This window comes from Nelumbo lutea, chromosome 2 (genome assembly GCF_056320005.1).
Source record: "Nelumbo lutea isolate HS-2025 chromosome 2, American lotus-T2T, whole genome shotgun sequence".
Lineage (NCBI taxonomy): Eukaryota > Viridiplantae > Streptophyta > Magnoliopsida > Proteales > Nelumbonaceae > Nelumbo > Nelumbo lutea.
Genome location: NC_142685.1, coordinates 111,115,253 through 111,136,043, shown reverse-complemented (window position 1 = coordinate 111,136,043; position 20,791 = coordinate 111,115,253). Strand labels below are relative to the sequence as shown.

Sequence of the window (20,791 nt, the reverse complement as noted above, 5' to 3'; positions counted from 1 at the left end):
TGACTTTTGAGGGCCATAGAGTGGAATTTAATACCTGTCACATGTCACAATTTACGAGGCCAATTCAATTGACTGTTAGCTTTTTCTTGAACTCTTCCCCCATTTGGCCTTTTTCTCTTTACAGCTTCTCTTCAGTCATTTCATTTCTCATCACTCTGCATACCTCCGTTTCCAATGTAAAAGGAAAATACATTTAAAATATCCACTTCATTTTACTCACCAAACTCAGGTTTTTATTTGAGGGGAAGATTTTGTCAATCTCCACCTATTATTCTAGTGACATCACTTTAACTGGGCCTTCACAGAATAGGACAATGGGTTGCATTATCTTTCTATAGAGAAAAAAAAAAAAAAAACTAGGGTTGAGAATGGAAATGCATGAAGGTGATTGTTTCCAACTGGATGACAATGGAGTTCGTTTCTTGAAGTGGGCTTTCAGAGTTGAAGAGGACGAAGCATTTCATCTCTGTAAGGAGCGGAAGAAATTCACATATGCCCTTGTAGAGTTGCAGATGCTCATTTCTGTTCAATTTTTCTAAAACATTTGTGTTGATTTTCATCGATTTACCGAGACATAGGTATTGGTAGAATCTTCTTTCTCAACCTCTGCAACTGAACTGGAGAAATCCCCTTCTCACTCTTCTTATCCCTTCCATCTCCTTGTCATAATGCTGAGGTAACTAATTTGCCTATGCACAACAAAAGCCCCCTTTCACCTCCATCCTCCAATTCAAGTTACATGAGATCAGGATGAACTACTGCAATCATTGTTACCATCAAACTATTTTTTTATCAATAACACAGTTCATTAATATCACAATGGGAATTACAAGAGGAAGACAAACTTTCTTATCTTCCACCTTCAGTTTGAGCCCCAAGAAATGAAAAAGAGAGAAAGAGAAAAGGAAAAAAGGAAAAAGGAGAAAAAGAGATTTAAATTACAACTATGCCCAGGGAATTGACTCCCTGTCCACCCCTTGTTTAGCTAACCCATCAGCAAAAGAATTAGCTGATTTTTTTACCCAACTGATTTTAACTTCCATTTCTCGAACCAGCCATCAGAATTTCCTTCTCATATTGCTATATCTCCATAAACCACTATCGTCTTTATTCAGCCACCCTACCACCACCTCCGAGTCCCCTTCAATTATGAGTTTTCTGAGATTCATCTCCCTAGCTTTCTGGACTCCTTCCAAAATTGCATGGATCTCAGCTCTGAGAGAGTCACCCACTCCAACTGGGCCTGAGAACATGGCAGAAACAACCCCATTCTCATCCCTAAAAACACCCCAATCCCTGATTGTCCAAGGTTCCCTTTGCTACTTCCATCAAAGTTTACTTTTATGAAGCCCGCAGGTGGGGGAGTCCAAGACACACTCATTACTGCTTTAGTCTAGGTACAGCTAGCAATCTCACCCCACTTCCTCAGCATGTCATCCATTGTATAGTCTGTGAATAGCTCTAGGGATTTCATCCATTATACAGCCCTTATATGGATCAGGGCCCTCAGATCTTCAGCACTTCTCTCTTCTTCAGAGAAAACCCTGGAGTTTCTTTCTTCCCATAAAGACCAGCAAATTGCTGCCCTCAGTCCTCTCCACATAGTCCTTCCCCTTTTCATACGCCACCTGAAGAAAGGAGCAAAAAGACTTTGCATATTTGATGGAGGATTCCAAGTACACCCAAACAGAGAGAAAGCCCACTCCCAAATAGATTTTGCAAATTGGAAAAACACCAACAGATGGAAACCAGTCTCCCCATCAGCTTTACAAAGAACACACCAATGAGGGGACAAACAAGTATTGGGCTTCTTCTTTTGGAGCAGATCACCAGTGTTGGTTCTTTCCAGAAATGCTTCCCAGCAAAAACTACCAACCCTAGGAGGAATTGGCCTGCACCAAACCTCATTAACAAGGATGGGAGGAGATTACAGGGTTGGTGGACTGGCTTAACACTTTAAAGAAGGAGGCACAGGAGAAGGAACCAATAGGGGTGGGGGTCCAAATTCTAGAGTCTTCCTTAGCTGGGTCTAAGAACACATTATCAAGAAGTTGGAGGAGACTCGAAACACTGTCAAGGTCTGAGTCTCTCACAGCCCTTCTCAGACCCAAACTCCAACCAAACCCAAAATTGGAAGAGAAAGGGGTGATGAAAGAGGAAACCATCTCATTTTTAAAAACAGATAGGGCATACAGAGAAGGAAACCGGTCCTTTAGAGGGGCATTCCCCACCCAAGTTTGTTCCCAGAATTTTATGGAGTTACTTGAATTTAAATCATACCTGATAAGAGGGGAAAGAACTGGTAATAGATCATGAATGGCTTTCCAAGGCGAAGCGCTTGTGGTCCTAGCTCGGAGTCCAGCATCCCATCCATTTAGCTCCAACCCATGAACGCTCGCCATTATTTTAGCCCATAATTTCTCCTTCTCTAGTGGGAATCTCCACAATCATTTCCCCAGAAGGGCTAAATTCCTTTCTCTAATGTTCCCAAGCCCTAACCCACCATTGTTTTTACTCCTGGTCACCACTTTTCAGCTTACCCTATGGTCCCTTTTCTTCTCTCCCGACACCCAAAGGAAATCTCTCATCATCTTTTCCAGTCTGTTAGCAATTGTAATCATTCATGGAGAGAGAGAGAGACGAGAGAGAGACGAGAGAGAGAAAGAGAAGAAGAGGAAGATATGATTGAGAGACAAAAAAAACTACTTCTAGCTGCTGCCAGTTTAGTTATTTATATTAACTTAATATAAAAGGAATGGGAGATTACAAGTATGCCCCTGGTGGCACTCCCTAGAAATAAACTAATAAGAAAGAAAGAAACTAACTGACTGACAGCATCTTAAGCTGACAACCCACTAACAGCAACTATAAAATAACAATTAAATAATCCTCACAACACTCCCCCTCAAGTTGGGTTGAATATGTCTATCATGCCCAGCTTGTCACATAACTCATTGTGCCGCGAGTATAGAAGCCCTTTTGTGAGGACATCAAAGAGTTGTTCCTTGGAGTTGACATAAGGGATGCAAATTTCCCTTTTTCCCAATTTTTTTTCCCTTATGAAGTGTTTGTCCACCTCAATGTGCTTGGTCCTCTCATGTAGGACAGGGTTGCTGGTGATGTTTATGGCTGCCTTGTTGTCACAGTAAAGAGACATAGGATTATGAACAACAACTCCAAGCTCCCCTAGAAGATTTTTTAGCCAAAGGACTTCAGCCACCCCATGTGCCATCGCTCTATATTCAGCTTTAGCACTTGACCTTGCTACCACACTTTGTTTCTTGCTTTTCAAGGTCACTAGGTTTCCTCCCACAAATGTGCAATACCCACTCGTGGACTTTCTATCATCCACAGCACCTACCCAATCAGCATCTATAAGGACTTCCACCTTTAGGTGATTATATTTACGGAATAGTAGACCTGTTCCGGGATACTTTTTTAAGTATCTAAGAACTCTCCCTACTGCCTCCATGTGTGGTTTCTTAGGAGAGTGCATGAATTGGCTTAGAACCCCAACTGAATAGGCAATGTCTAGACGGGTCATGGACAAATAAATCAGCTTTCCCACTAAAATTTGGAATTGTTTCACATCTTTCGGAGGTTCACCATCACAGTCACCCAACTTGTGATCAACATCCATGGGAGTATCTGCTAGCCTTGCACCTAATTTGCTTGTGTATTGTAATAGATCAAGGGTGTATTTCCTTTAAGAAATGAAGATACCCCTTTCTGAGCGGGCGATTTCAAATCCAAGGAAATACTTCAGGGGACCTAAATCTTTCACTTCAAATTTAGATGCAAGGAATTGTTTCAATTTTTGTATTTCTGAACTCCAATTTCCTTAATGATGATATCATCCACATACACTATCAATACAGCAACCTATTCCTGACATCTCTTCACAAAGAGTGTATAATCAAACCGACATTGGTTGAAGCCTACCTGGTGAACTGCCATGTGAAACTTACTGAACCAAGCTCTGAGAGATTGTTTTAAACCATAAAGAGACTTTCTCAGCTTGCACACCTTATTTTCACTTCCCTTGGCACAAAATCCAAGGGGTTGAACCATGTATACTTCCTCCTCTAGGTCACCATTTAAAAAAGCATTCTTTATGTCCAGTTGATGCAATTCCCAGTCAAGGTTAGCAGCTAATGACAAGAGAACCCTAATTGAGTTCATCTTAGCTACTGGAGCAAAAGTCTCATCATAGTCAACCCCGTACACTTGAGTGTACCCTTTGGCTACTAATCTTGCTTTGTACCTTTCAACTGTCCCGTTTGCCTTGTGTTTAACTATAAACACCCACTTACACCCCACGGGGTCTTTCCCCCTTGGAAGATCCATCAATTCCCAAGTTTGATTTTTATGAAGAACATTAATCTCCTCCTTCATGGCATCTGTCCATTCGGGGCATTTTAAGGCTTCTGCAACATTTCTGGGAACAGGGATGCAATCAACTGCGGATAGAATGGCTTGGTATGAGGGGGAAATGTGATCATAGGAGACACACTGGGTAATGGGGTGTTTGGCAGTGCATGACCTAACTCCCTTTCTTTGAGCAATAGGAATGTCAAGGTCATCCACAGTAGGAGTAGGGGTATCAGTAGGTGCAACAGGGATTGGACTTACCTCCTGGGAGTCTAACAGTGTCGGTTGCTCAATGTTTGGCTGCTCCACATCTCTATCACATTGCTGATCTCTATGGCGTGTACGTTGGAAGACACGAAAGGGAGCAAGGTCCAAAATAGAAGGAAGAGAGACTTGGCGGACCTGAACCTGCTTCTCCTCTTCCACACTATTACTCTCCCCCTGAGGAGAAGTAGGGAAGAATGGTTTAGACTCAAAGAAGGACACATCCATAGACACAAAAAACTTATGACTAACAGGATCAAAGCACCGATACCCTTTTTTAGAGGAGGGATACCCCAGAAAGATACAAGGAATGGACCGAGGGTCTAACTTACCTCGAGACGGAGACAAATCATGGACAAAGGCATGACAACCAAAAACTTTCATGGGAATGGAAAATAAAGGGGACTGAGGGAACAACAACTGATGAGAGGCCATGTAGTTCAGCACTCTGGAGGGCATGCGATTGATGACATAAGCAGCTGCAAGTATAGCATCCATCCAAAACCTTTTTGGAACATTCATGTGTAACATCATCCCGCAAGCTACCTCAAGGAGGTGTCTGTTTTTTCTTTTGTCAACACCATTTTGTTGTGGTGTTCTTGCGCATGAGCTCCCATGAATAGATCCATGGGAGGCAAAGAACTCATTGAGCTCACCATGGAAATATTCTTTTGCATTGTCGGATTGGAAGATCTGTATTTCAACATGGAATTGCGTAAATACCATCCTCTGGAAATCTTTCACAATCTTTGGAACTTCGTCTCTACTACGCATAGGGAATACCCATGTATAACGAGAATAGTCATTGGTCAATGTGATAAAGTACTTATATCCGCCCTCAGAGATTATAGTAGTAGGCCCCCATACATCAGAATACACAACATGAAAAGAAACACTTGATCTTTTATTATTTGAGTGAAAAGTTGTTCTACATTGTTTGCTCAACTGACACGTTTGACACTGGAACTCTGACATTGAACATGACTTAAATAAAACCGGAAACAAAGATTTTACTATTTCAAAAGAAACATGACCTAACCAACTATGCCAAAAAAAAAAATTGACTTATTTGATTGACAATGTGACTCTGAGGATGACACCGAGAGACTAGCTTTGTTGTCAAGAATGTAGAGACCATCCACTAGGCTCCCTCTACCAATCGTCCTCCTAGAAGTTAGATCCTAAAAAACACATGAACCAGGAAAAAATGTTACACTACAATTTAAAGAGCTTGTGATACTACTAATTGAAAGCAAATTTATAGGAAGTTAAGGGGCATGCAATACACAATTCAGGTTAAGGCCATGGGGAAGAGATATTGATCCTTGGCCTGCAATGGAGGAGAATGATCCATCTGCAAGCCTCACTTTATCCCTTCCTGACAAAAGGTTATAAGTCTGAAACAAGTTTGGCTTACCGGTCATGTGGTTAGAGGCCCCTAAGTCAATGATCCAAGGGGAACCAGTGGTAGTAGTGACATGGAATGCAGAAGCCGCATTACCTGATGTAGATGCAAATGAAGTAGGAGTACCAGTGGCTGAACTATCATCTGTCGCAAAGCCCTATCATATGACTCCAAGTGGTCTCTAAAGGAATTCATTATATCTTCCTTGGGGTCAGAATTAGTAAGGTGGTCCCGGGTAGTACCGACAACCTGAGTATCTTGGGTTGCCACGTGTTGCATTATGTGTTGTGTTCATCTTCTTCTGACCTTGCCCTTTACCCTATTCTTGGTTCTTCACTGCCCACTTGGGTTTCCCATGAATGTCCCAACATGTGTTATGTGTATGCCGTAAGCGCTGACAATGGGTACTTGTCTTTATCATCAGCCTTCTTGGTGTCACTTTTCTTCCCCATGTTGTTATTACTCATTGCAGCCAAAGCAACTTGTTGCTCCCCCTCGATTGTAACCATCACACTCCGCCTACTTTTTTCCGATTGAACAAGGGCATATACCTCATGAACCGACGGCAACTCTTTGCTTCCTAAGATCTGAACTCTCAAGGGTTCATAGGCAGGATTCAATCCCAACAAAAAGGCAAACACACGCCGCTAAGAAACAAGCTTCCTGTAGGCCTTAGCATTGTCATCATGTTTCCACTCTATAGCCTGATAATGATCCAATTCTTTCCATACTAGGGCTGAATAATAGGAAGACAAACTATGATTTCCCTATTTACAGGTTGAGGATTTAGCTTGCAATTGGTAAACCGTGGCATAATGCCTTTGCTCAAAATAAGTAGTTTTGGCCTGTTCCCGAATCTCACTAGTGGTGTCTGCCCACATAAAGTTCTTCTTCACATCAAGTTCCATGGCTGCAAGGAGCCAAAACATCACCATACTGTTTTCTTGGTCCCACCTATCATGTTCAGCTATCTCACTCTTAGGTTTCACCCTTCCATTTATGTAACCAACTTTTCCCCTTGCCGTTACATAAATTTTTACACTTTTAGCCCACTCCAAGTAGTTTAGACCATTTAAAGGGGTAATGGAAATGGGAAACATCATGTTTTCACGTCCCATACCAGTTGTGTTGTGGGTCTGTGTATCCCCCGATGAAGTTGAATCATAATTTGCCATAGAGTACTGCTGAATCAGACCAAATCCCACACAACTACACAACAGCCACAATCAGAATACCAACCCTCAAGGAATTTACTTCTGGAATGTGAAAAGAAGACAAAAAAAAAAAAAAAAAAAAAACTGCTGAAATCAACTCAGTGATGGTTCAATCATTAAAACAGCCCAGTAATCAGTCCAACACCAGCCATTAGAATAGTATACTAGCGGTCCGACTACAGCCCATGCAATCTAACAATCCAGCATCCAAACGAAGGTATAAAACCAAGAAATAAGGCCTTCACACCATTGGCCATAAAAAAAAAAAAAAAAAAAAAAAAAAAAAAAAAAAACAAGAACACATACCCTGTCCAGCACCTGTACGAAGGTGCCAACCAGAAACTAACTTCACAAGATCGAATAGATAAGAAAGGGAGTCTTTTTCTGCATCACCCTTCTTCTTCTTGGGTCTCCTTGATATTATGACCAAGGAAGAACCCAAAGGAAGAGCCGCAAGTAGTCTGCTAGGGTTTCTCTGTCTTCCATGTCCAAGAAATCAAAGAAGAAAAGAGGACGAAGCAGGTTCAAATGGGAGAAGCCGAATTTTTTATAGCCCAGAACCTTGCTCTGATACCATGTAATCATTCATGGAGAGAGAGAGAGACAAGAGAGAGAAAGAGAAGAAGAGGAAGATATGATTGAGAGACAAAAAAATAAAACCAACTACTTCTGACTACCGCCAGTTTAGTTATTTATATTAACTTAATATAAAAGGAATGGGAGATTACAAGTATGCCCTAGTGGCACTCCCTAGAAACAAACTACTAAGAAAGAAACTAACTGACTGACAGCATCTTAAGCTGACAACCCACTAACAGCAACTATAAAATAACAATTAAATAATCCTCACAACAGCAACCTTTACTAGGATTTTGAACACTAAAAGGAAATAAATGGGTAAATTTGCTAGAGTAGCCTTAACCAGTGTCATCCTACCACCAAGCAAAAGGTAATTCTTTTTCCAATAAACAAGTCTCTTTTCAAATTTTTCCACCACTGGATTCCAGAAACTCTCCCTCTTTGGGTTGTCACCCAATGGCAACCCCAAGTAGTTCAATGGCCATCCTAAAACCTCACACCCTAGCACTTTTACACTCTCCCTAATTTCTCCCTCCTCCAAATTCACACCCACTACACAACTTTTCTCAAAGTTCACCTTCAATCTTGACATTAGGGGTGTTCATAGTTCGATTAACCGAACCGTGGGGTGATTTTCTAGACCAAACCGAACTGTTCAGTTTTTCAATTTAACGAAACCAAAACCAAACTGATGCAACCGATTAACCACAGTTCGGTTTTTCAAGTTTTTTATGCCCTCAATATTAAAAAAAAGGGGGGGGAAACCTTCCCTGCCGATGATCTAGAGAGAGTGAACACTGAACAGAACTGTGAATTGAGACCGAGACTGAGAGAGATGAGTGACTAAGACTAAGAGAGATTAGTGAGTCTGGGTGTTGAGCGAGTGTCGAGTGAGAAAGAGAGACTGAGAGATGAGAGATTGAGATTTCAGATTTCAGATTTGAGAGGAGACGCCAGATGCCTGTTTGAGAGAGTGAAGGCTGAATCTGAGAGGAGACGCCAGACATCGGTCGGAGGCTCGCCCATTGGTAGGTCTAGCCCGTTGGTGAAGAAGAAGAAGAAGAGTATGAGAGAGAACACAGAACAGAGAGTGAAGTGAGACAAACACAGTTGGTCGCCTGGTCGGAGTGTAGAACATCGGTGACTTGATCGTTGGAGGTCGTCGGTCTGTTGGGGAAGAAGAGAACTAAGAGTTTGAGAGAGTGAGACTATGAGAATCTGATTCGAAGAAGCTGGTGGAAAACCACCAAGACAAAAGAGATAAAAGAGAATAAAGGCTTGAAAATTTTCGAAGAGACAAAAGAGAAGAAAGGCTTGAAATTTTTCGATTTTCGAGACTAAGAGAGTGGCAGTCTCTAGTCTGGCACTTTGGAAGAGGTAGTCTGGCACTCTAGAAGAGGCAGACTGCCGAACTTTCAATTTTCAAATTGAAACTTTCAAAGAGAAAGTCTGAAAGTCTCTCAGACTGCCAAGATTGTTTATTCGATTTTCAAAAAAAATAAAAAATATAATATATTATTGTATACATATCAGTCAGTTCGGTTAACTGCCGGTTTTTTAAATGGTTAACCGAAACCGAACCGAAACTACCGGTTTTTTAAGAATATCAAACTAAAACTGAACCGACCAGTTCAGTTAACCGATTTTTCGGTCCAATTTCGATCGGTTTGGTTTTTCAGTTTTTTTTTTGCTCACCCCTACTTGACATTTGTTCAAAAAGTAGTATCACCAATTTCATGTTCCTAATATATTCCAAGTTTCCTTCACAAAACAAAATTGTGTCATCTACAAACTGTAGATGGGTGAGGAGGCTTCCTCCCTTCTGACTCTCCATCCTCTAATGAGACCCCTAGAGTCTGCTCTATTAATCAATCTCCCCAGAACATCAGCAATTAGTGTGAACAAGAAGGGAGATAAGGGGTCACCTAGTCTTATACCCCTAATAGCTGGAAAGAAATCTACCACTACCCCATTCACCAGTATAGAGTAACGACAATTTTGAACACATCCCATAATCCATTTGCACCATTTACCCCCAAATCCAAATTTAGTCATAATTCTCCTAAAGAAATCCCAATCTACCAAATCATAAGCCTTTTCCAGATCCAACTTACATACTGTTGAAATAATTTAGTTATTTGTGTTAGGGTCTATTTGGCTAATTAAAGCCTTTTTTTTATTTTCTGTTATTGTACTTCACTTATAGCAGGGGCACAAGAGTCTTTTCCCTTCTTATTTCTATCGCCCTATATAATGTAATAGAAGTTGGCGCCGCCAGCACAGTTCCATTGCTCCAAACCTTTTCTTCTTCCTTTCTTTCTTCTTCTCTTCTCTCTTCTTCCCTTCTCTACTTGCTCATATTTCAATTGGATTTATTGCCAAGACATACCACTCCCTTCTTTCCATCCTTCCCGACATTTTCAACATTCATTCGCAATTAGGATCTGATCTATAATTTGTCTTCCTAATTTGTCTTCCACTCACAAAGGCTCCTTGATTTGGTGTAGTGATATCTGACAATACTTCCTTCAATCTCGGAGACAGAACCTTTGCAAGGATCTTATACAAGCTATTTACCAAACTGATTGGCCTGAAGTCCTTCGGATGGGGTGCATTTTTCTTTTTTGGAACCAAAGCTAAAAAAGTGGAATTCACACCCGGGTTAACCACTCCTCTCCTATGAAATTCCTCAAACACCATCAACAGATCACCTTTCAATGTATCCCAGCAGTCTTGGTAAAAATCCATTGTGAAACCATTTGAACCTGGAGCTTTAGTTCTATCCATAGAGAATACAGACTCCTTAATTTCTTCCAACTCAAACCTTCTTTCCAACCTTCTATGTTCTCAAATCCTATATCTGGTCAGTCCAAACCTTCTTACCAAACCCCCCACTCACAGGTCTTTGAATGGATTTAAAATGTCCTACAAAGGCCCATTCAATCTCATCTTATTGTGCTAACTCAACTCCATCCACCTCCAATTTGGAAATAAAATTCCTCCTCCTCCCATTAGCCAAAGAATGAAAGAACCTTGTATTCCTATCTCCCTCTTGCAGCCATTTACATCTAGATTTTTGCATCTAGCTTATTTCCTCCTTGGGTAGGCATTCCTCTAATTGTCTTATCAAATCTCTTCTTTGTTCCCTGTCTGTCTCTCCAAAAGCTCCCCTTTCTTCTTTCAAATCTAAGCTCTCAAGTTGGTCCACAATTCTCTTTCTTTCTTCAAGCCATCCAAACTCCAACTGATTCCATTCCTTGATTTTTTTGCTTTCAGAAATTGTAATTTTTTATGGAACCTCATCCCTTCCCATCGCACCCCTAGATTACACTCATTCCACCACTCCCTAACTCTTGCAGTGAAACCAGGATGGGATAACCACATATTTTCAAACCTAAATGGGGAAGGTCCTCCACTCTTCCTTTGTTCCTTGCAAATCACTATAGGCCAGTGGTCAGAGGTCAATTTAGGAAGAGCTCTAGAATCTAAGTTCCCTAAATGTTTTTCCCAATCCAAAGAGAACAAAAACCTATTCAACTTGGAGCAAATGGGATTCGATTGGAGATTTGACCAAGTGAATGTTTTGTGGGCTAAAGGTTAAACTCTTTAAGTTCAAATGCATCCACAAACCGGTTAAACTTCCTCATACTAGTTGTCACCCTTTGATTAGTATTATTGGTTTCCTCCGTGAATCTAATCACATTAAAGTCCCCACCCACACACCAAGGGCCATCCCAAAGCCCTCTAATATCAGCCAACTCCTCCCACAATTCCTTTCTCTCTCTATAGTCATTTGGTCCATAAACATTTGTGAGCACCCACACAAAACCATCCTCTTGTTGCTTGAACTTCAGTGAGATTGAGTATTTCCCAATCAGTTCCTCCAATCCTTCAACTGCATCCCTCTTCCACATTGTCACTATCCCCCCTAAAGAACCCCAAGAGGGAGCAACCACCCAGCTAATTCCCCTGGCTTTCCAAACACTCCTTGCCCATCTATTATTAAACTCCATTCTCTTGGATTCCTGCATTAAAACAATGTCTAGGTCATACCTCTTTATTACCTCTTTGGTCGTAGCTCTTTTCCTCGCACTTCCTATGCCCCTCATATTCCAACTAAATTATCTTCATAGTCACTTTTTCCTTAACTCCCTACTACACCCCACCACTACTTCCCCCCTTTCCTCCTGTCTCCTTTTACCCCGAAACTCTTATCACCTTCCACATCGCTTTTCAGCCTCTCCACTTCACTCAGTTTTCTTTTCTTTATTTTGATTTCCTTCTTCTTCTGTAGGCCACTCTTCAATCCATTTAAATCTTCCATTATGCACCCTAACTTCCCCACAAAGTTTACTATCAGGTCTTCTCTATTAGATCCCTCCACCACTGTCCTCTCTAAATATTCCCCTCCATTCCTCCCCTCCTCTCCTTCTCCCCTCACAGCTGATCCCTCCCCTGTTTTCTCCTCTAACTCCTTCCTCGACATCATATTTTGTTCAAATTCACTAAAAATTTTTTCAATAATTTCCCATACTTTTTCATTCTTATGCCTTCCTTCCACCACCTCCTCACAGTCCAACAATCCCTTCTCCATAAATTTATAAGACCCACCACCTTGGTTGGCTACACGAGCTGCTGGACTTGGAATGGGAGTGGAATCTAGAACATAGGACACAGAAAAAACATTAGTAGCACAAACTTAAATCACTTGGTTACCTGGGCTTGACCGGCAAGTTGGGGAAGTAAACAGGACACTGTTCACGACCTCCCTTCCTTGTTCAGAAGATTGGTAAATAACTGTCTCCCTAGGTTGGTTGGGAAGCACTTCTGTCCTTTGGACAACAAGGCAATCTCTCCTCTCTACCCTTGGTTCACCCCTTATTAGTACATTCCTGCTTTGCCTCAAGTTCCCCCAGTTAACCCCCTCTTTTGTGCCTTGCACAATCTAAAATCTAGGGGGTGGACTATTCTGGCTTTTTCTTTTTGATCAATACTATTCTGGCTAATTTCTTTAACCCCACTTGCTTCAAATGTCCCATATTTGCTTCCATCACCTAACAAACCTTCCTGGTCATCTGGAGTAGAAATCCGTTTCTCCTCCAAATCCCCTTGAAAGAGACTTGCACAGCACAGCAGACCCGTATAACCCACATTGCCGCCACCATCATCATTCACACTTCCAATGTTGGTACCTTCGTCTGAACTCTCATCCAACTCTTCATTGTTTACGTTACAGTGCACCCAACCTTCGTCCAACTCCTCCCTTTCTTCATTTCTCTCTCTTGCATACCTTGGGTTAGGTTTCCCTGAGGAGCATCGCACTGAGCTAAACTTCTCAAAATTTCCACGAGGTATCCACTGTAGAATACCCTATTTGTCTTCTCTCCTCCGCTGCAACTTCTCCTTCGCAGAACTCACTAATTTGGAAGATGATAGACCGAAAGTTTGGTCAACAGTCGATGCCTGTTTCAATCCCTTGCCCTGACCCACGTGAGTCTTTAAGTTATCACGTGGGTCACAATCTATATTGGGCTCAATAACGCATGGGTGGTCAATAGTCGATGCCTGTTTCAAGGCCTTGCCCCGACCCATGTGAGTCTTTAAGTAATCACGTGGGTCACTAATATTGCACCCTGGCTTGGTGGTCGGCCCGCCTAACCCTTTAAGCGGCTTAGACCAGGCATTTTGTCGTTTGGTTTACCCCAGATGACTGATTAAATGCCAATTTAATTTCTCCCTACAGTTCCTTTTTGCACCCCACTCTCTTTCCTCCATGTGTCCACCAGCCTGCCATCTCACCTTCGTCTTCAACCTTGGGAAATCTTCCCCACCAGGCCTGTTCAACTTCTGAAGCCACCCATACCTTATACCATACCCCCGGCCTACTTGTAATGTCCTGTGGGTAGGATTCTTATGGGTAGGAGATCCAGATTCTTATCTCCATACCCATTTCCCCAATAGAGCCTTGTTAAAAATCTTCGATTTCCTAACCCCCAATCCTCCCTTTTTTTTGGGGCACAAACTTGGTCCCAGTTGACCAAATGGATCTTCTTTTCCTCCTCCCATCCTTTCCATAAAAAGTCCCTCTATAACTTTTCTATTCTTTGAGCCACTTTTTGTTGAGATTGGGAATAGAGAGATAGTAAGAGGGTAAATTAGAGAGGAAGCTCTTTAAGAGAGTGATTCTACCTCCCAAAGACAGATATTTAGCTTTCCAAGAGGCCAGCTTCCTTTCTAAACGTTCCACCACAGGGTCCCACACTAAAGAGGAAGTGCACTTATCTCCCAATGGAAGCCCTAGACACATAGCAGGTAGAAAGCCAATCTGACAAGCAAGCACCTCTGCTAGAGCTTCTAAGTTCTCTAACCTTCTTACTGGAATTAATTTGCTCTTTAACCAGTTAACTCTCAAACCTGACACAACTTCAAACCAACTCAGCACCCCTAAAAGAACTCCCAACTAATCCACATCAGCATCAATGAAGCAGAGTGTATCATCTGCAAATTAAAGCATTTTAACTTCTCTCCCCCCTGGTGTTGTCTCAAAACCTTTCCACAATCCCTTTTCCCCTACTCAGTTAACAAAGATAGCTAGAATTTCCATCACACAAATGAAAAGAAAGGGGGATAGGGGATCCCCTTGCCGTAAACGTCTGGAGCTCTTAAAGAAGCCTGTTAATTGTCCATTCACTAGAACTGAAATTTTTGGATAAGTAATACACACCTTGATCCAGTTCCTCCATTTTTGGCCGAAATTCATTCTTTCCAAAACAAAATCCAGGCATTTCCAGTTGGCACAGTCATAGGCCTTTTCCACGTCCAGTTTACATAACAGCCCTAGCCTACCCTCCCTTTCCCTTGAGTCTATCAGCTCATTTTCCACCAAAACACTGTCTAACATTTGCCTGCCTGGCACAAAAGAAATTTGATTTTTTTGCTATCACAGTATTTAAGACCCTCTTTAGCCTCTCTGCTAGAACCTTAGACAGGATTTTATAGAAACTATTCAGCAAATAATTGGTCTAAAGTCCTTGATGTTTGTTGCACCTTCCACCTTTGGAATTAAGGAGATGAATGTAGTATTCAGGTTTCTTTCCAAAGCAGCATTTTTATGGAAATACCAAAATACCTTCAAATAGATCCACTTTCACTACCTGGAGACTTATCAATTTCCGAATTGTTTACCGCTTGCCAAATTTCCTCCTCTAAGAAGGGGGCTTCCAGCTCCCTTTGCTGATCATCTGAAAGTCTCTTCGGAGGAGGTCTTCTAGTCCAACTTTCCTTGAACAGGTCTGAAAACTATTGTGGCAATGCTCTTCATTTCTGCCCAATTCTCTCCAACCTGATCTTCAAATTCCAGCCTCTCAAGCTGATTTAGTCTTTTCCTAGCATTTGCCATCTTGTGGAAAAAACTGGAATTTTTATCCTCCACTTTAAGCCATTTAACCTTTGCTCTTTGCCTCCTTTTCAATTCATCCATATAGGCTAGCTTGTCTAGAGTCAATTGAGCTACTAATCTTCTTTTCCTCTCCTTTTTCTGCTATTGGGCCAGTTTCTTCAGCCAAATCCACTTAATTACTTCTAAGCAATTCCTTTTTTCTGATTCTGAGTTCCCTTGGAACTCCAGCCTCCAAGATTTCAGAGTCTCCTTGATTAAACTGATCTTTTTTGCAAAGATGAAAGAGATGCTACCTTTGATATGGAATTCTGACCATTTTGATGCAAGGGACCAGTTCTTCCTCTACAAACCAAGCATTTTCCAACATGAATGGAGTCTTTCTAACTCCCTGATTCCCACAAACTATCTGTATGAGGGTGCGATCCAAAACAGGCTGCGGGAGGGCCACCTGCTTTATTTGATGGAAAGTATCTTCTCAGCCAGGAGAAACCAAAAACCTATCTAATTTTATCAATACAGAGTTTCCCGATTATTTGTCCAGGTGAACCGAGTCCCTAGCAAAGGAAGATCAATCAAATCAAATTGATGCACAAAATCCGTGAATCTTCTCATTTCCCCTGTTCTCTGAGTTCCTTCCTTTCTTCCAGAAATCACAACACATTAAAGTCCCCTCCTATAACCCAGGGGATGGAGTACACACCTCTGGCTTCAGCAAGGTCTCTCCAAAGCATCTCTCTCTCTCTCTCTCTCTCTCTCTCTCTCTCTCTCTCTCTCTCTCTCTCTCTCTCTCTCTCTCTCCGAATTATCAGTTCGACCATAAACATTAGTGAACTGCCCTTGAAAACCTCCCTCTAATTCCAGAATTACCAACACAGAATACTCCCCTACGTGAGATGAGATAAGCTTGCATTTTAACCTGTCCCAAAGAATTAAAAGCCCCCCCCCCCCCCCGCACTACCTCTGGCTAATTTACTCACCCATCTCACTTGACCTTGACCCCAAACACTTCTTATCACTCCGGCCTCCACTGTATCCAGCTTAGATTCTTGAATAAAAAACACATCCGACTTCCACCTATTCAGAAGGTCATAGACCACCATCTTCCTCCTACTCGACCCTAACCTCACATTCCACGATAGAATTTTTAAATCCATTGACTGAGAAGAGAAAGCCCCCAAACCCCCTGACTTTTAATGCTCTCCAGATATTTTACCATTTCTTCCTTCGAATTTTCCCAAACCCAGTAACTTTGAATTTACCCATGCCAAAGTGGCATCCACCTCCTTCCCTCTATCTTCCCTTCCCTCCCCTTTCCCTCAGAAAGCTCCAACCCTGTGCGTCCTCCCTCTTCCCTCCCCAAAACCACTGTATCCAGCTTAGACTCTTGAATAAAAACCACATCTGACTTCCACCTATTCAGAAGGTCATAGACCACCATCTTCCTCCTACTTGACCCTAACCTCACATTCCACGATAGAATTTTTAAATCCATAGACTGAGAAGAGAAAGCCCCCAAAACCCCTGTTTTTTATACCTTCTTCCCCTTCCCGGCCTTGTCAGTCAAGCCCCACGAAAGCCTCATCATTTCCCTACTTTTCTACACCCCATTGCCTTTTTTTTACATTTAACTTTTCTTTTTCTTCTAACCATCTTCTTTCAATGCTCTCCAGATATTTTACCGTTTCTTCCTCCAGACCTATGATGGAAAACCCCCAAGAATTTTCCCAAACCCAGTAACTTTGAATTTACCCATGCCAAAGTGGCATCCTCCTCCTTCCCTCTATCTTCCCTTCCCTCCCCTTTCCCTCAGAAATCTCCAACCCTGTGCCTCCTCCCTCTTCCCTCCCCAAAACCGAAGTGCATACCTGGTCCTCGCTGACTCCAGTTAAGTGTTTCTCTCTTAGAGCTAGGACTTCCGGAACTTTTATCATTGCCAGGGATGTTACCTCCGCCAGCTCCAAATCTGGGCTAGAGAAGGCTGAAAGCGCCCTTTCAGCGCCTTCTCCAACGGCTTGCACCGCTGAAGGTGTCTTCTCCAGCTGATGGACTCTCTGATGGAAATTATTGCATAAGTGTTCTCAGGATGGTGGCTCAAAGAGAGGTCAAGGGAGAAGAACAGCCCTTGCAGAGATAATGATTTTGATGAAGGTTCAGTAGGATGTAGGAAGGATTATTTGGGTGACAGTAATTTGGAAATGTAGTGAGAAATTGGAAGGAAGAATTTATTAAGATGAAGAAAAAAGGTGGAAGGGTTACATGGTAATTTAAGTTCAACTCATGGAAGAGGTAGAGGTACAAATGGAAATGGGAACAAGACAGGCCTCTGATGGACCAATGGGTGGCAGCAGTGGTAGGGAGCTAGCATGTAAGGTTTCGGTTGTGTAGTGGCAGTTGTGTTGGGGTGGGATCAGTTCTAGAGTATGGTAGGTCACAGTGGGTTTGTTGGTGGGGTTTCTTTCTGGTTTGACTGGGTCATGTTATCTTTCTGTTGTTAAGGTTTCCACAGGGCTATTATATACCAGAGGTTGTTAGACCTCTCATTGAGCATGGAGTCTGGAGGCCTTTTACTTTTCTTTGTTCCCTGCTTTTATTGCACATAAAAAAAAAAGGTGGTGGTGGGGGATGAGGGGACTGAAGTGGTAAGAACTTATTTGACCAATGGTTTGACAGAAAACATGGCTTTTGATAGAACAAGATGGCCCCAAATGGTTATCTAATGAAATTCTGTTACATTTTCTCAAAAAAAAAAAAAGAAAAAAGAAAAAAGATGGCCCCAAATGGATGGGGTTAATTTTGAATTGAGTTGAGATCACTGCCTTTGGTGTGTTCTTTCTGATTTACTTTATATAGTGATTCATCAAAAGGAGAAAAGGAATACTGACTATTCAGAAGTAGAGCATTTTCCATTTACAGTATTGTTGTTAATGGCGTTACTGTCTAGTCATGTTCTTTTCTGTTACAGTTGACAGTTTTGTTGTGTTAGTGGTATCACATACTGTTTTCTAACAGTTTGATTTGACTTGTGTATATGGTTCATTATTACTTAGTCTAATGGCAAAATCTCAGCCTGGCAAGCATGAGAACATGGGTTGAGCATGAGAGAAGCCATTTTGTGCAAAAAAATGCCAAAGGTTAGGACCACACCATATCCAATCTACCACTCCCAAGACCCCATATTTATTTATTTATCCTTTGGTCTCTCCCCCTTTACTCTTATACTCCACGTCCTTAGCTAAAACATTGTCTGATATCAATTACCAATGTTACCTTGTTACAGGGCACAGGTGCCCACTGCCAAGTACTGATATGTCAATAGGTTTCCTGTCCAGCCTGTGGAACTAAGATAATAATATTTAGTTACATAAATAATTAAAAATGTAGTAAAATATTTGAACATATAACTAGTTATTGAAGCTAAGTGTCATTGAGTATCTCTTTCCAAAATTAAACCTTTGAACATATACAGATTTTTATAGTATGATTTGTTAAATATACCCTTTTAGAATGGACCAACATGGTATTAGCAGCTTGACTTCTCCTTTCTTTCTTCCTTTTTTAGTAAAAGGATAAGGATAAGAGAGAAAACAAAATAAAGAAACTGGAAAAGTAAAAGAAGAGGTGTTCAATGAGATTTTGGGAATGTTGTTTTCCTGGTTGGCAAATCACTCTCTATTCAGAGATAGACACACTAGTTCTTTTTTATCAAGATTTCCTTTTTGTAAGAAATATATATTTGTTTTGTGTTTCGGGTTGGGTGCATTGGGTATGTTTCCTCCCTGGTACAGAATCTCATTGTACAGGGTTTCCCTTTGTAGTTGTTTTCCTTCTGAATGAATTGCATTACCTTTTTCTTCAAATTGAAAAAGTAAACAGATGAAAGCAATCATAACACTCAACTAGTAAGTTCACCAAGTAGTCAGACATACCTGAAATAGATAATCTGCATAAGCACTGACATTTCGCAGTAATGTCTCTTTTGCATCCATCCTTCTGCACTTTTTGCTATAACAATTGAACCTCTGGAAAAATCACACAGTTTTAGCAACATAATTCACAATCAACAAAACACACTAATTAAGTTTAAAAAGTAAATTGCAGGCAAAAAAAAAACAGCATCATGGAAGATAAAGACATGGCAAAGCATGCCTTCAAAGTTTCAAGTCTTTGGAGTCAAGTGTTGTCTTGTCTGAAGAAGAATGCACAAGATCAATCTGTTTTGGGTGTCAAAGTGTATAATGTATAACAGCATTTAGCTTTTCTCCTTTGTTTTGACAAATAACGAATAATAGATCAACAAGGAGAAAATGCAGAAAGAAGCTACAAAGAAAAGGGCAGATAACCTCAACAGAGGTGAAAAGGGAACACAACAAGACCATTAAAAACAATAGGATGCCTCCCAACCCAAGGAATGTTTTTAGTTAACAAATAAGTGAACTTTTATTTGTTTTTTTTTTTTTTTGAAAAAGGTAAGTAAGCATTGTTTTGATAGTATAACTAATAAACACCCCTGTGCAAAGAGACTTTATACATCCATCCGCAGGGCATCAAAGAAGACCAAAAAACTAAGGACAAAAAGTATGACTGTGCTCTCTGGTGATTATGTTTTTTGCCAAGAACCAGTCAAAGATAAATTTATGACTACTTCTTCAGAGCCCTTTTTATCAAAAACCTGAGAGTTCCTTTCAGACCATATTGCGCAGAAAATAGCTAGAGGGGTTGCAGCCCAAGCTGTCTTGCCCATCTTGTTCATATTCAAAACATGCCAGATTCTAAGAAGCTCAGCCCCCTTTGTAAAAACTATTTATTGCTATACAGGAAAAAATATTGCAACCGTCATCATCATCATCCAAACCTTATCCCAACTATATGAAGTTGGCTACATGAATCCTGTTTTGCCACTCCATTCTTACTACCTCAACCCAAAAAAAGCTCCACAAGCTGCCCCAAGACAGCCACCCCAAATCACTCCCAAAAATAGAGACTACTCAGGACGGGCTAAGCCATAATACAGCTAACTCCATACATTCCTGGTTAACGAGTCACCCAACAGCACTTGTGGATCTCCTTATACGTGGAACAAGATGTCCTTTCTAGCTCTCAATGCTCTAGCCTCTCTAATACAATGACAATTGATCCAACACCCATCCCCTCCTTGTACCAACCATCCCATCAAACCTTGAAAAAGAGTTCAGAAAAAGAACGCCATAAAAATCATAAACAAGCATCTAGCATTTCGCATGTCAAACAAATATTCTATTTATATTATTCGACTTGGGATTTAGGAGTTGGGAGCCGGGAGAAGACTTAATTCATTGTCTGCCTGTCTTTCAGCATGAGGCTGATCCTACAAAGTCAATGCTGAAAGTAGCCTTCTCAATTTCCACAGATAAATCATATTGAACAACAATGGTTTATTTCATACCATAATGTAGAAAGTTTGAGAAAGTTCTTAACAAGGTTTTACCTTTGATGAGCCTCTAAAAGCTCCTCGCCCACCCTGCATAAAGTCGACAAGAAAGCGGATGGGTTAGTCTAACTTGGCAAAGGACCTTAATAGTT

At 41.2% G+C, this 20,791-nt stretch overlaps 1 protein-coding gene across 1 annotated transcript in view; it reads right to left on the bottom strand.

Annotated features, from left to right (window-relative positions):
• Positions 1 to 20,791, bottom strand: part of LOC148872789 (uncharacterized) — a 29,909-nt gene that overhangs the window by 8,489 nt on the left and 629 nt on the right. The window contains exons 2-3 of the mRNA XM_088972193.1: positions 20,697 to 20,729; positions 19,159 to 19,251 (exon numbers count right to left, since the gene is read on the bottom strand). Of these exons, the coding sequence (XP_088828319.1) occupies positions 19,159 to 19,251; positions 20,697 to 20,729 (126 nt within the window). The remainder of the gene's footprint in view (positions 1 to 19,158; positions 19,252 to 20,696; positions 20,730 to 20,791) is intronic.